This window comes from Zootermopsis nevadensis, unplaced genomic scaffold (genome assembly GCF_977971745.1).
Source record: "Zootermopsis nevadensis isolate Lab colony 2312 unplaced genomic scaffold, Znev_1.0 Znev_ptg000019l, whole genome shotgun sequence".
Taxonomy (NCBI): Eukaryota; Metazoa; Arthropoda; class Insecta; order Blattodea; family Termopsidae; genus Zootermopsis; species Zootermopsis nevadensis.
Genome location: NW_028259151.1, coordinates 9677059 through 9689807, shown reverse-complemented (window position 1 = coordinate 9689807; position 12749 = coordinate 9677059). Strand labels below are relative to the sequence as shown.

The window sequence follows — 12749 nt, the reverse complement described above, 5'->3', positions numbered from 1 at the left end:
GCATAAGCCAGCGTGGTTCTGCATTGTCCTGTGGATGCAAGTGGATTAGTTTTACATCTAACCTGAGGGCGCAGCAGCTGAAGATTGCGATGTCCTCTTCGTAGTGTGGCTGCTGGGGTGTGGGGTACTGATGCAGACGACAGTGGAGGGTTACTTGGAGGGAGAGATTTGCCATTTGTCGGCTGCTGATGTCCTAGTTCAGACATGGCTTTCCGGCTGCGTCCACTCCCACCGCAGCTGTTCAAGGATGCTGGTATGCCGACACTGCCACCTGAAGGTAATAATAATTGCCTATTACTCATTACATTGAAAAAGTAATAGACCACTAATTTTGTAAGAATTTCCCTGTTTTGAGCAGTTTTTAAATGAGAAATACATTAAATAATTATTTTCATAGTCAAAGACCCTCATTCTAGGAGTTGGTCATGTCACTGGAATTTGTTTGTTGTTGTTGTTGTCACCTGAATGTTGACCATAATCATTGCAGCGTCCGCTAAAGAAGTAAGAATCTGAGTAGACATTCCTACTGAAGAAACAGGCTGAATTTGAAGGATATGGTTCCTCATCAACATCATTTGTTTGTGGACAGATTTGTACCCAACCCTGAAAAAAATATACACATAATTTATAAACTATTTAACAGCAGAATTTTACGATACGAATAAGATACATATACACTCAGTGCAACATTTATGTACTCTGAATAGGTTTTAAATCTGTAAGTAAAAAATCATTGTGATGTTTCTTGAAGGTCTGAAACACTTTATATGGTTACGGTGTTTGGTGCTGCAGGATGTGTTGACAGTGCGACGTATGTATGTGGTGGTAAAAGTATATAAACAGTTGTCATGTAATTATTTTACTTCAGATAACTTAATTCCTTAAACTTGCTTTATGGATGTGAAATCAAGTTACAGATGATTGGGACATTATATAAAATCACGTTCACAGGGAAAGACATCTACGTCGCACGTACCGAAAATTTAACTTATATATTTTGACTGGAAATCTGAAATAAAAATTGTAACCTGTATGTAATAAATAGTAATTATTATGTGCCCCTACCAAGCCGTTGAGATGCTGATGTGAGCTTCCGACGAGTGTTGTAGTGGCATATGGGGCAGGGGAACTAGAGCCATCGCTACTTGCAGGCCCTCCACATCTCTCATCACAACCTCGATGTCCCTGGAATGTTGTGAGTGGTGCTGTGTGATTGGGGTCCACTTCTGCGTAAGCAGGCATCGCATCACTGCCTGGCGTATTGATGCCTGATCTTGAACCAGCTTGCTTCTGCGTCCCTGTTTCTGCGTAGTCATTCAGTGCAGCTGTTACTATACTGCCGTTGTGGAGTAATCGGGACTCTGAAAGACTTCGTGTGTCCTTGTCACTGTTTTCTGAGTTACGCCAACAATCCGGTCTGTTCTCGATCCATAGCGATGAATCATGTGGCAGTGAACAGTGAGGAGCTGGTGTTGTCAGTGGGTGTGGTAATCCAGCTGCTGCTTTTAAACTTAGGGGAGTTGCAAGGACACCACCATTAGAGCAAGAATCTGAAAAAAAGGATCATTTGTAGCTAGCTAAAGAACTGTAATGAGATTCTTTGAAAATTTTCAGAAACATAGGTCCAGTGGAGTTTTTATAGAGATGTGATCTGCATTCAGAAGAACAATATCATCACCTCTCAGGATGCTTAAAGGGAAGGAAATTTGATCATGCCAAATAGAATGGAGGAAGTAAGATAGCGCTAAACATTCTGACTTAATAGTCACGATAATTGAACGAAGAAGATTATGATCAATCAGGCACAGAGTTTGTATAGGATGAATGAGAAATGTACGTGTAACAGTGGTAGTTAAATCGAGAAGGTCGTGTCTCATTGGAATATAGCTCATATCGGTGAGACTAGAAACGTACAACAAGAATGTTTTTTATTAACCGACTTCAAGCATTCATATTGATTCATTATTAATGGTGCACCTGCGTTTGGTCATGTTGCCAATGTTTCAGAGGACAATACTGTGTCCATCATCAGTGCTGAAGTGAGGAAGACAGCCAAGGTCTGAAAGCTCCTGGTGCCTACAAGTTCATGCGCAAATGTCAATGAGACTGACCGCGCAACGGAAGAATGTGCACAAAGGAGCACTATAGAGACATCTAGCTCTCCCATCGAGAATGCTCAGTGGTGGCAGAACATTCACTTGAACGGGGCCACCAGATACAGTTTGACAGCACGGTGGTTTTGGCGAAGCTGCCTCACAAAATCCATGAAGCCGTCAAGATCAGTGAACATGACAACTTATATAGATAAGGTAAGTCGAGCCTGAAGGAACATAAACCATAGGATATGATATCCTCTCCATAGGAGGGGAATACCACAGCCAGACCCAAATCATGGTCCCCTCTTAGACTTGGTTCTGAGTGGCCAATTCCCATGACATGATCCTGATGTAAAGTAGCTACTTGACTAACTTACTCGCTTCAGTCCTGATGATAGAGGCACTGTGGTCCTTCGAAACATTGACAGCAAGCAAATTTATGCAGTGTCAGCACCAAAAAGCAGGATCAACATTAGTGTTCGACTCCTTGCTGCCGAACAACTTGACATAAATGAATCAAGCAGCCCTGAAATTACCTTCCCCTTCATTCATAACAGTTGACTCAAGGGCAGTAATTTTGTGTATTTCTCTGCGTAGATAGTGGTTTGACCTTTTTTTTTCATAAACCTAGTTAACAAGAGATTTTGTCTCCAATAGTGAACAAATCATTCAGACTAAATCAGAGCACCGTTCATTGGCTGTGTTACTTCATTCAATATGTTTTTTTTATTTATTTAGTGTTCTGTCTGACGACAGGTCCATATGAACAGGATCCTTCCATCCTTTTCTCGGACTGGGACCTGTTCATATACGTTCTTGGCAGATGATCCAGAAGTGGTTTGCCATTGCCTTCTTCTGTGTGTGAATGGAGTAATTGTTGGGATGCCACGGAGGAAAACTCCGTGTTGCCTAGACCACGGCCTTGCCCAACACAAGTTATAAATTCGGGCACCGCCGGGAATCGAACCCGAGACCCCAGTATTACAATGCTAGCGTTCTAACCGCTAGACCACCGTGGCGGTTCATTCAATATGTAGGTCACGTTAATTAAGTTACAACTTTTAGAAATTTTACCACGTATGTTAGAGAGTGTTGACTTCTTGGTAAGGAGCTGTCTTCGTCGCACCAGCAGCATGGCAGCAAACAGAAGCACCATTACTGCCACCATACTCCCCAAGAGGGCAATGAACCATGTTTCTGTGAGAAAGTCACCTCCAGTTAAACCTGGTGTGAGACTGGGGTCATGTCCAATCGGTTGTCTGTAATGTAAAATTAAATTTTGGTAGTAAGACAGGCTGAAGTTATCAAGAATAGTCTTTCTACCTTTCAGATGATCCGTCATTCATGCCTGGGATTATACCAGACTTACCCCTGTTGTTTTTTCTTACAATTCTTTAATGGTAAGAAAAAAAATACAAATTGTGACAAAAGAAGTACAACACACAATCACATAGGCGTCCTTAATTCCTTTCCATCCGCAGTTGCGTATTTTTTCAAAAGAAAGTTAAGAAATGTCACTATCAGCCTTATTTTATGTTACTGTGAGCTAGAATTAGACTGAAAAATTATGTTGGAATTTTTAAAATGTGAACATTTGTTACCTGCTCTTATGTCGTCATTGGGACTTCAATATTTTTTGGACAAATTGTGTAATATGACAATTCTTTGCTTTCAGTGTACTAGAATTTGGAAGTAAGTTAGGTCAGTAAGTGTGTTGACTAGGCTACAGGCTGAACGACCAGGGTCCGATTCCAAGCGAGGCTGACTCTGTGGGGGCTTACCCAGCCTCTTACCCAATGGGTACCATGACCGTGTTCCCTGGGGGAAAAGTTGCCAGGACATGAAGCTGACCACTCACCTCCATTTAGTGCTGAGATTAGGTAACTAGTGTTTTAAGAATTTTATTTTAGACCTAATATTATACCTCTGATGCTGATCTTTAAGCAGAAGTCTTGAAGTGGGGTCAAGTCTGAGGGTTGCTGGGACGCTGGGTGGTCCAGGACCGGCCTTCGTAGCAGCAGACGCTGTCACAATGTATGTCACTCCTGCAGTCAAATTAGTTAGCAGCAGGGATGGAGTCGCAGCGTTTACTGTCACATTTGTCAGAATTCTGCTCGAAACATTATTGTTATCTCCACCTCCTCGTACTACCACCTGTTTGAATGTGATTTAGTATTATATTCAGTAAATTAAGAGCTAAGTCTAAATATATTTTCATAATTTTTATCTTTATCGTTGAAAAGTTACACAGTTCAACTGTAAAGTTGGACCTCGTCAGGTCATGTGTTACTTTTCTTCAAATTAAGTGTTTTGATAAAAATCTGTTTTTGTGTGGCATACTTTTCAGAAGGTGCATTTCTTCCCTGAATATTGTGCTAGCCCTCAACAGTCTTCACATTATTTTTCTCAGATTTATTTAACGAGGAATACAATTTTTGTTCTTAACCACATTGTAGTGTGCTACTTCAAATATATTTGGATATTTATTTGTAATAACTTTTGAATCCGTGGCTTATTTACATGAAACTCAGAGAAAAATCATATCACTGTAGTTTACAGTGGTCCCATGTTTCTTTGGATTTGTTAATTTAAAATATTCTATCATGAAAATCTTTAGGTAGGAACAGGTCTGTCATGGATATGCAGATTTTAAGTCATTTTATATTGTAATGTTGGATATGTAAAATATTTATCTTTTGGGATCACCTCTACTTTTAACATGAACATCACCGATGCCTGGAAAACAGAACGCACAGCAGCAGTTGGTTTTCCACACACATTAACCTAACCTAACCTAACCCAACCTAACCTAACCTAACCTAACCTAACCTAACCCAACCTAACCTAACCCAACCTAACCTAACCTAACCTAACCTAACCTATTTTTAAAGTGATGTGTCCCGATAACCCACAAGTACCGCCCATTTAAAATCATACTTTATGTTAGTGAAGAAATTTCTTTATAGGATGTTAACAATTTTGAATCTGATTATATTACCTGGTAATTCCTCAAAATTCCATTGTGTGTGTTTGGTGGTGGTGGCTTCCATTTTAAGTACACAGCAGATGAATTCAGTAAAATGGCTTCCATATGAGTTGGTGGTTCAGATGGTGCTAAGGTAAAAAAAAGAATTATGCAACAGCTTGTATTAATTTCATTTTATTGAAAAATATTTGAATAGTTTTTGACCAGGGATACAACAAAATGAACATGCACTGTGAAGTTAATTATGTCATATAGGCGCATAATGTCGGGGTCTGGATGTACGTAAGAACTTTCTAATTTCATTGCCTTACAGTAATGCTAATCAGATCTGTCTATTTTAAAGTCTGTTGATTCTGAAAGGAAACATCTGTAAATCTGAAAATACGTAATGAATTAACTTCTCTTACCACCCTCTAGTGTCCGTGCCATTCCGGAATTAGAGGGTCGTCCATCAACAGTTTTGTAGAAAGGCACAAGGAAGAACTCGTAACGAGTGTACTTGGCCAGGCCAGTGACTTGGAAGCCTGAAGCACCACCAGCATGAAGTACAGTCAGCATGTTGTACGAGTCTGGCGAACGAGCACCATCCAGCGGACGGGAGTAGATGTAGAAACCTTCTACATATTCAGAGTTCAAGATCTGTAACAAAGCATCAGCAGTGACCAATACAGCATTCAGAAATTTGTTATAATCTGTTAGCTTGTGACAAGAAACACAGGTGAGTGTTTTTAACTCCGTGGAGAAGAGTTTTTTTGAGAAGCTGATAATCACTTGCGTCTTATACGACCAGAAGGTTCATGCTGTGTTTACGAGAGCCTGTCACTAAACTAATTTCTGATCAATTCATCTGCAATTTTTCCATCTCTAAAAGAAAGTAACTACGAATTCTACCAACTACACTTCTTTTCGTTAATAGCGTCTCACCAGAACTGAACTCTTACCTCCCATACCAGTTTAACAGAAGTAGAGGTTAATGGCTGGGCATCAATCAGTTCAACAACGTGTCCAGCCAAGAGGCTGGCCCTTGCTTCATTCAGCTGCATTTCTTCTTCACTATCCCCATTTGGCCAAGTAAGACCAGAGGCAGTCATTACGACAGGTTCTGACAGCGGACTCGGTGGGGACAGGCCGTGGGAATTTTCGGCTCGAACCAGAAATGTATAGCTTACACCTGGAGCTAGGTGATGCTGAGTGTAAGTTGGTCCTTGGACACGACGGGCTGCTACAACCCATCCGCTGCCTGAGCTGACGTGACCTGTTTCAGGCTCTCGACCGAATAACTCTACCTGCAGAGAAAAAAATTGATCGCCTGGTTGGTAGAAACTGAGGGCCCAGGGATACAGTTTCAGTCCGCTGTCCCCTTAGGAAATGTGTCATAGTCTTCAGTATGGCAGAAATATGTTTTTGTATTCAGGGTTGTTGTGTAGCGTAGTAAAAGTTTACCAGGTCTGTGCTGTCTCCATCATAAAGATCCTTGACCAATTTTAGTTTTGTTAACAGTAAAACATTTTAAACATCACTGACTTAGTAATCCATCCTGCACTGTGGTGGCCCTGGTAAGGGCTGACTTCTTTTCTCCTACCCTCCACCTCCGTCTGACCCTACCCCTCTGACGCTCGGAGTCTCCCCTTTGGTCTTCATGAATCTATACCATTCAGACTTACCTTTCTGCCACACTGTATAATCCCTCTGATTCGAAGCTTTATCCCTCCCAAGTTGCAGAGGCCTTCAGGTGAAGCGACCCCACCCCCTCTGGGTTCAAACCCCAGAGAACCAACCAACGACAAAGGACAAGTTGCCTGATGCGATCATGTCCAACCATTAGAAATAACCCCAAGTCTTCCATGACAAAATTTCCATCCATATAAGCGCACCCATGTTTTACTTTTAAGGTATTGTTTGCTATTTCCTGCAATGTGGCTTGTACGCAGTAATGGCGTAACATGGCAAGGGACGATGTAGTGCGCTTGCGCAGGACTCTAGTTACAGTTGGCTTTTTTGGTTGGTAAGTATTGTCACTTCAACCGAGGAGATGGAGATGGTGCCAGAACCCGAAAGAACATCGTCAACAAATACGAGTACGTATGATGATAAACAAACCTGATATCCAAGTAAAGAAGAAGATCCAATTTTATTATTTCGAGTCCAGGATATAGTGACACTTGAATCTGTTTTGTTCACGGTATGTGGTCTGCTGGGTGGTCCTGGGAATGTGGATGGCTCAGGTGATCTGAAGAAGTGTATGTTGGGATTGGTAGGCAGCTCAAGTCTGAGCGCACCACTCCACGTTGCTTTACCACTGCGAGACGATGCCACACAAGTGTACAAACCACCATCTCGCTTCTCGAGGTCTGCAGAGATGAGGATTTTCGATTAATAAATGGAAGAAGAACATACAAGTAACATCACATCTCATTTTATCTTGTGACAAAACTGCTGTCTGCCCAGAAGGCCGAGCCAGCGAGAGTGAGCAGTTGACCTCGTCTGCCACTTCCTGTTGGTCAGCACGAAACGTAGCAACACGACGCTACTATACCTGCCGTCCACCGCCAGTTACCCATCGGCGAACGCGCTACATAGGACCAGTTTCGTTTCGCGGCTGTCCTGATGATGAGAGCAGAGATTGCTCTCGAAACGTTAGCGGAAAAAATGGTTCATTCACCATTCAGCCACCTGACGCGCCCGAGAGTCTTTCGTCAACTTCAGTTGCCATGAAAGATTCACTTTATACGTAAGAGCTACCAACATGAATGACGACAGCCGAGGTCTGTACACTTCTGCAAATCTAATGCCATGTGCCCTCATGAGCTTTAGAAAGTTGCGTAAAATATTCAATTACTATTGAATTACTGAATAGGTGCATAGCTCACCGTTGATCTGCAATGTACCAGAGTCAGATATATTGATTCGAGAGCCAGCAAGGACCGGAGCTCCATCTCTGTACCAAGTGATGACGGGCGCGGGACTTCCAATTGCAGAACACGGCAGAACAGCCATTGACTTGACCGGTAGAGTCTGATTGGTGGGTCCTAATGTGATGATAGGAGGAGGGTGGTCTTCTGGAGACGTGACTGTCAGACGAGCTCGCCAGATAACAGAACCAGCAGGGTTTACCGCAGAGCACACTGCTACCGTTCCCGAGTCATTCCGAGTCACCGACTACAAAGAAATAAATAGAAATGACTTAAAAATTTGATACTTGATAATAAAGATATATTTTATTTTAATCTGTTAAAAGCTAAGACCTGTAAAGCTGCTATTCTGCACTGAAGATTATATTTAAACAATCCTTAACTCGCTACAGTCCTTTGCCGAACACTGCCTGATGCATTGACAGACATAAGATTGCAAAATTGTTAGTAAGTTTCTTCTGGACTAGCAATAATATTCGTAACATTTTATAAGTTAGTGTTTCTTTCCGTCAGAACCGAGATCACTCAGTTTTTTTAAGTCCGATACATTTTAATTAAAAACGCGGCATCGTTACCTGCAAAGTCAGAATTGTCCTCCCCTCGGGCGTGCCGGAAGCGATGAAGCGGCCATTTCTTGCTCCGGGGAACAGTAACGACCGATTCCCTTCCAGTGACCAAAACACTGACGGTCGAGGATTTCCCACGACTCCGCACTCAAATACAGCATCACGATGCAGCTCTATGGTTTGGTCGGATGGCCTCGTTTTCATCGACGGTGAAGCTACCGACAAACATTTATCACTTTTTAAAGCTAGGAAGGTTGTTACCAAACAAAAGAACGCACTGTGCGTACTGTTTCACTGAATTCAGACGATAGGTAAGGGACGCGTTTACTTACAGTGGACAGTTAATGTGGCCGAGGCACTGACAGTACCGACAGCGTTATCAGCTTCACAGCTGTATTCGCCTTCATCCTCAAGGATAACAGATTCCACACGAAGACTTCGATCCTCAAGGATGTGAACTCTACCCAAGGGCATGTTTCCGCCACCAGCTGTCCTCCTCCAGAGCACATCAGGCACTGGGTCACCCCCTACCCGACACTGGAACTCCACACTGCCACCCGTGAGTGTTACTGCATCTTGTGGTCCTCGTATTAGGAATGGTTTCACTGTAAACGAAAATATTTACTGAAAAAAATAATATGCTTACGGAAACTTTGTCCTCATTTTAGCACTCTTGTAAAATACTAGTTGAAAATTTACTTTGTATGTTACGTTAGTAGGGAAGCATCCCCCCCTCCCCAATTTTCGAAAATTTTAAGTTTTCTCATCATTTGTGACGTTTATGAACTTTTTGAAAGTTTTGAAAAATGTTCGGAATTTTCAAAATTTTTGGGAATTCGAAAGTCTCTTCACCAGGAACATGGTTAATTTTTTTGTTTTGTGCGCTTTTCAGAAGATTCGCAGCTTTTTTTGATTTTTCGAAAATATTTAAAAATTTGAATTTTTTTTTCAAAAATTTTTCTACCCGAACCATACCAAAACCGGTTTCTACCGGACTCGGTATGTGCCAAACCCGGTCACTGCCAGACTCTTATCTCTGCCTCACACGGTCTGTGACGGACCCGGAGAGGTCGAGTCCGGCAGAGACCTAGTACCGAAGAGACATTTTTCGTCAGAGACAGGGTAAGGTGGAGAACAGTTCTGGCAGCGATCGGGTAGTGAGAATTTAAAAGAAAAATTCACATTTTTCAGAATGTTAAAAAATAATAAGAAAGGCATGAAATTGTTCACAAAGCGCATAAAACTAAAAAATATTTCAACTTCAAAAATTCTTTCAAATATTTCGAAAATTTTTGATTTTGTGCGCTATTTAGAAGGTATCCTGAGAGAACGAATCCCGCAGAGACCGAGTTAATCAGAGACCGGGTGAAGCAGACGCTGAGGCATAGAACGTATCAAGCAGAGACCGGGTGAACACACCGTGTCAAGCAAAGACGAGCGAGGCACAGACAGAGAAGGGTAGAGATGTAGAGGCAGAGAGAGTCTGGCAGAGATTAGGTGTGGGAAAAACCACGTCCGTTAAAGACCAGGTATGATAGTGATAGGGTAGGGAAAACTGATTTTTTTAAAAAAATTTCAAATTTTTCGAAAAATCAAAAAATGCTACAAATTGTCTGAACAGCATACAAAACGAAAAATTTTCAAAGAATTCCAAAAAATCTGAAGTTGAAATTTTTCAATATTTTTAGTTTTGTGCGCGTTTTGGACATTTTCATACATTTTTTGATTTTTTAGAAAATTATGAATTTTTTTTGAAAATTTTCAAGATTTCGAGAAAATTTAAAAAAAAATGAGTAAAAATGTCATGAAAAGTGTAAATATCTAAAGAAATTCGAATTTCTCGACGAAAATTTTGAAGTCGGATTTTTTAAATTCTTTTAGTTATGTGCGCTTTTTGGACATTTTCCTATAATTTTTGATTTTTCGAAAATTTTGGAAAATTTTCCTAACATTTCTCCCTACCCGATCCGGTGTCTGTATGACAAGGTCTGTACTGCACCCTGTCTGTGACGGACCTGGGCTCTGCCGGACTCCGACTCTGCACGAATCGGTATCTCTATGACCAGATATCTGCCAGGCAGTCTCTGCATGGTCCTGGTTCGATAGAGACCGTGTGAGACAGACCGAGTCAAGCACAGAACGTGTGAGGCAGAGACGGAGATGAGGTGTGGGAGAGACCAAGTCCGTTAAAGAGATCGTGTTAGGCGGAGAACGCAGAAAACGTGTGTAGCACACACTGAGTCATGACGAGAGAGAGAGGCACAGACCGAGTTAAGCAGACGCCGAGGCACAGAACGTGTCAAACAGAGACCGTGTGAAAATTTTCAATTTTTTTTTGTTTTGTGCGCCATTTGGTAGATTTCCAGCATTTTTCGATTTTTTGAAAATTTTGGAAATTTGCATCAAAATTTTCCCCAACCGATACCTGCCAGATACGTTTTCTGGCGTGGCCTGTCTCTAGCGAACCCGCTGACTGACTGACAGGGACAGTGCTGTACAGTCTCTAGACCATCCGGTCTCTCTATGGCCCTGTTTCTTACGCGTCGTCGTCGCAAGCAACGCTTCCGGCGGAGACCGGGTGAGGCAGAGACTGTGTAAGGCAAGGAGCTGGTGACGATGTCAACGAGTCATGCAGAGACGTGCTGTGGTAGAGAAGAGTTCTAGCAGAAAGCTGTTCTAGTGAAGTTCGGGTGTGGGAATTTTGAGAATTTTTGAAAATTTTCGAAAAAACAAAAAATGCAGGAAATTGTCTAAAATGCGCACAAAACCAAGAATTTTCGAAAAATTTCAAAAAAAATTTAAATGTAAATTTTGAAATTTTTTATTGGTTTTATGCGTCAATTGGAAGATTTCCAGCATTTTTCGATTTTTTTGAAAATTTCGAAAAATTTCTTCAAAATTTTCCCCAATAGATATCTCCCAGACACGTTTTCTAGCGTGGCCTCTCTCTGGCGAACCAGCTCACTGACTGACAGGGACTGTGCTGTACACAGTCTCTAGACCATGCGGTCCCTCTATGGCCCTGTTTCTTACGCGTCGTCGTCGTAAGCAACGCTTCCGGCGTAGACCGGGTGAGGAAGAGACTGAGTAAGGCAGGGAGCTGATGACGATGTCAACGAGTCATGCAGAGACGTGCTGTGGTAGAGAAGAGTTCTAGCAGAAAGCTGTTCTAGTGAAGTTCGGGTGTGGGGAATTTTGAAAATTCTTGAAAATTTTGGAAAAAAAAATGCAGGAAACTGTCTAAAACACGCACAAAACCAAGAATTTTCGATAAATTAAAAAAAAAATAGATGAAAAATTTCAAATTTTTTTTGGTTCTGTGCGCCAATTGGAAGATTTCCAGCATTAATCGATTTTTTGAAAATTTTGAAAATTTGCTTCAAAATTTTCCCCAAGCGATACCTGCCAGACACGTTTTCTGGCGTGGCCTGTCTCTGGCGAACCCGTTCACTGACTGACAGGGACTGTGCTGTACACAGTCTCTAGACCATCCGGTCTCTCTATGGCCCTGTTTCTTACGCGTCGTCGTTGCAAGCAACGCTTCCGGCGGAGACCGGGTGAGGCAGAGACTGTGTAAGGCAAGGAGCTGGTGACGATGTCAACGAGTCATGCAGAGACGTGCTGTGATGGAGAAGAGTTATAGCAGAAAGCTGTTTTACTGAAGTTCCGGTGTGGGGAATTTTGAGAATTTTTGAAAATTTTCGAAAAAACAAAAAATGAAGGAAATTGTCTAAAACGCGCACAAAACCAAGAATTTTCAAAAATTCCAAAAAAAAATTAAATGAAAATTTTCAAACATTTTTTGGTTTTGTGCGTCAATTGGAAGATTTCCAGCATTTTTCGATTTGTTGAAAATTTCGAAAAATTTCATCAAAATGTTCCCCCACAGATATCTGCCAGACACGTTTTCTAACGTAGCCTGTCTCTGGCGAACCAGCTCACTGACTGATGGGGACTCTGCAGTACAAAGGCATCCGGTCTCTGTATGGCCCTGTTACTTGCGCGTCGTCGTAAGCAACGGTTCCGGCGGAGACCGGGTGAGGCATAGACGTCCTATAGAGAGTGTGAGGCAGAGAACGATTCCGGCAGAGACCTTGTGAGGAAGAGACGGAGTAAGGCAGGGAGCTAGTCAGGCTGTCAACGAGTCATGCAGAGAAGTCACTTGTCCCAAGTCTTGAGAAGTCACTTG

General features: G+C 42.0%; 1 protein-coding gene and 1 long non-coding RNA gene across 4 annotated transcripts in view; one reads left to right on the top strand and one right to left on the bottom strand.

Annotated features, from left to right (window-relative positions):
- Positions 1 to 12749, bottom strand: part of LOC110835066 (protein sax-3) — a 658245-nt gene that overhangs the window by 7717 nt on the left and 637779 nt on the right. For both annotated transcript variants that reach the window (XM_087351644.1, XM_087351643.1), the window contains 12 exons: positions 8893 to 9165; positions 8570 to 8775; positions 7953 to 8241; positions 7183 to 7433; positions 6024 to 6368; positions 5490 to 5721; positions 5095 to 5210; positions 4021 to 4250; positions 3171 to 3355; positions 1066 to 1550; positions 462 to 603; positions 63 to 271 (listed from right to left, as the gene is read on the bottom strand). In XM_087351644.1, coding sequence (XP_087207770.1) covers positions 63 to 271; positions 462 to 603; positions 1066 to 1550; positions 3171 to 3355; positions 4021 to 4250; positions 5095 to 5210; positions 5490 to 5721; positions 6024 to 6368; positions 7183 to 7433; positions 7953 to 8241; positions 8570 to 8775; positions 8893 to 9165 — 2963 coding nt within the window. The remainder of the gene's footprint in view (positions 1 to 62; positions 272 to 461; positions 604 to 1065; positions 1551 to 3170; positions 3356 to 4020; positions 4251 to 5094; positions 5211 to 5489; positions 5722 to 6023; positions 6369 to 7182; positions 7434 to 7952; positions 8242 to 8569; positions 8776 to 8892; positions 9166 to 12749) is intronic.
- LOC147873386 (uncharacterized) lies at positions 156 to 5636 on the top strand. Of its 2 annotated transcripts, XR_015535883.1 has the most exons (4): positions 156 to 277; positions 2008 to 3129; positions 3772 to 3976; positions 5500 to 5636. It is a non-coding gene; the product is annotated as an uncharacterized LOC147873386 (long non-coding RNA). The 2 variants fall into 2 exon arrangements; XR_015535882.1 differs by having other exon boundaries at positions 2008 to 3976.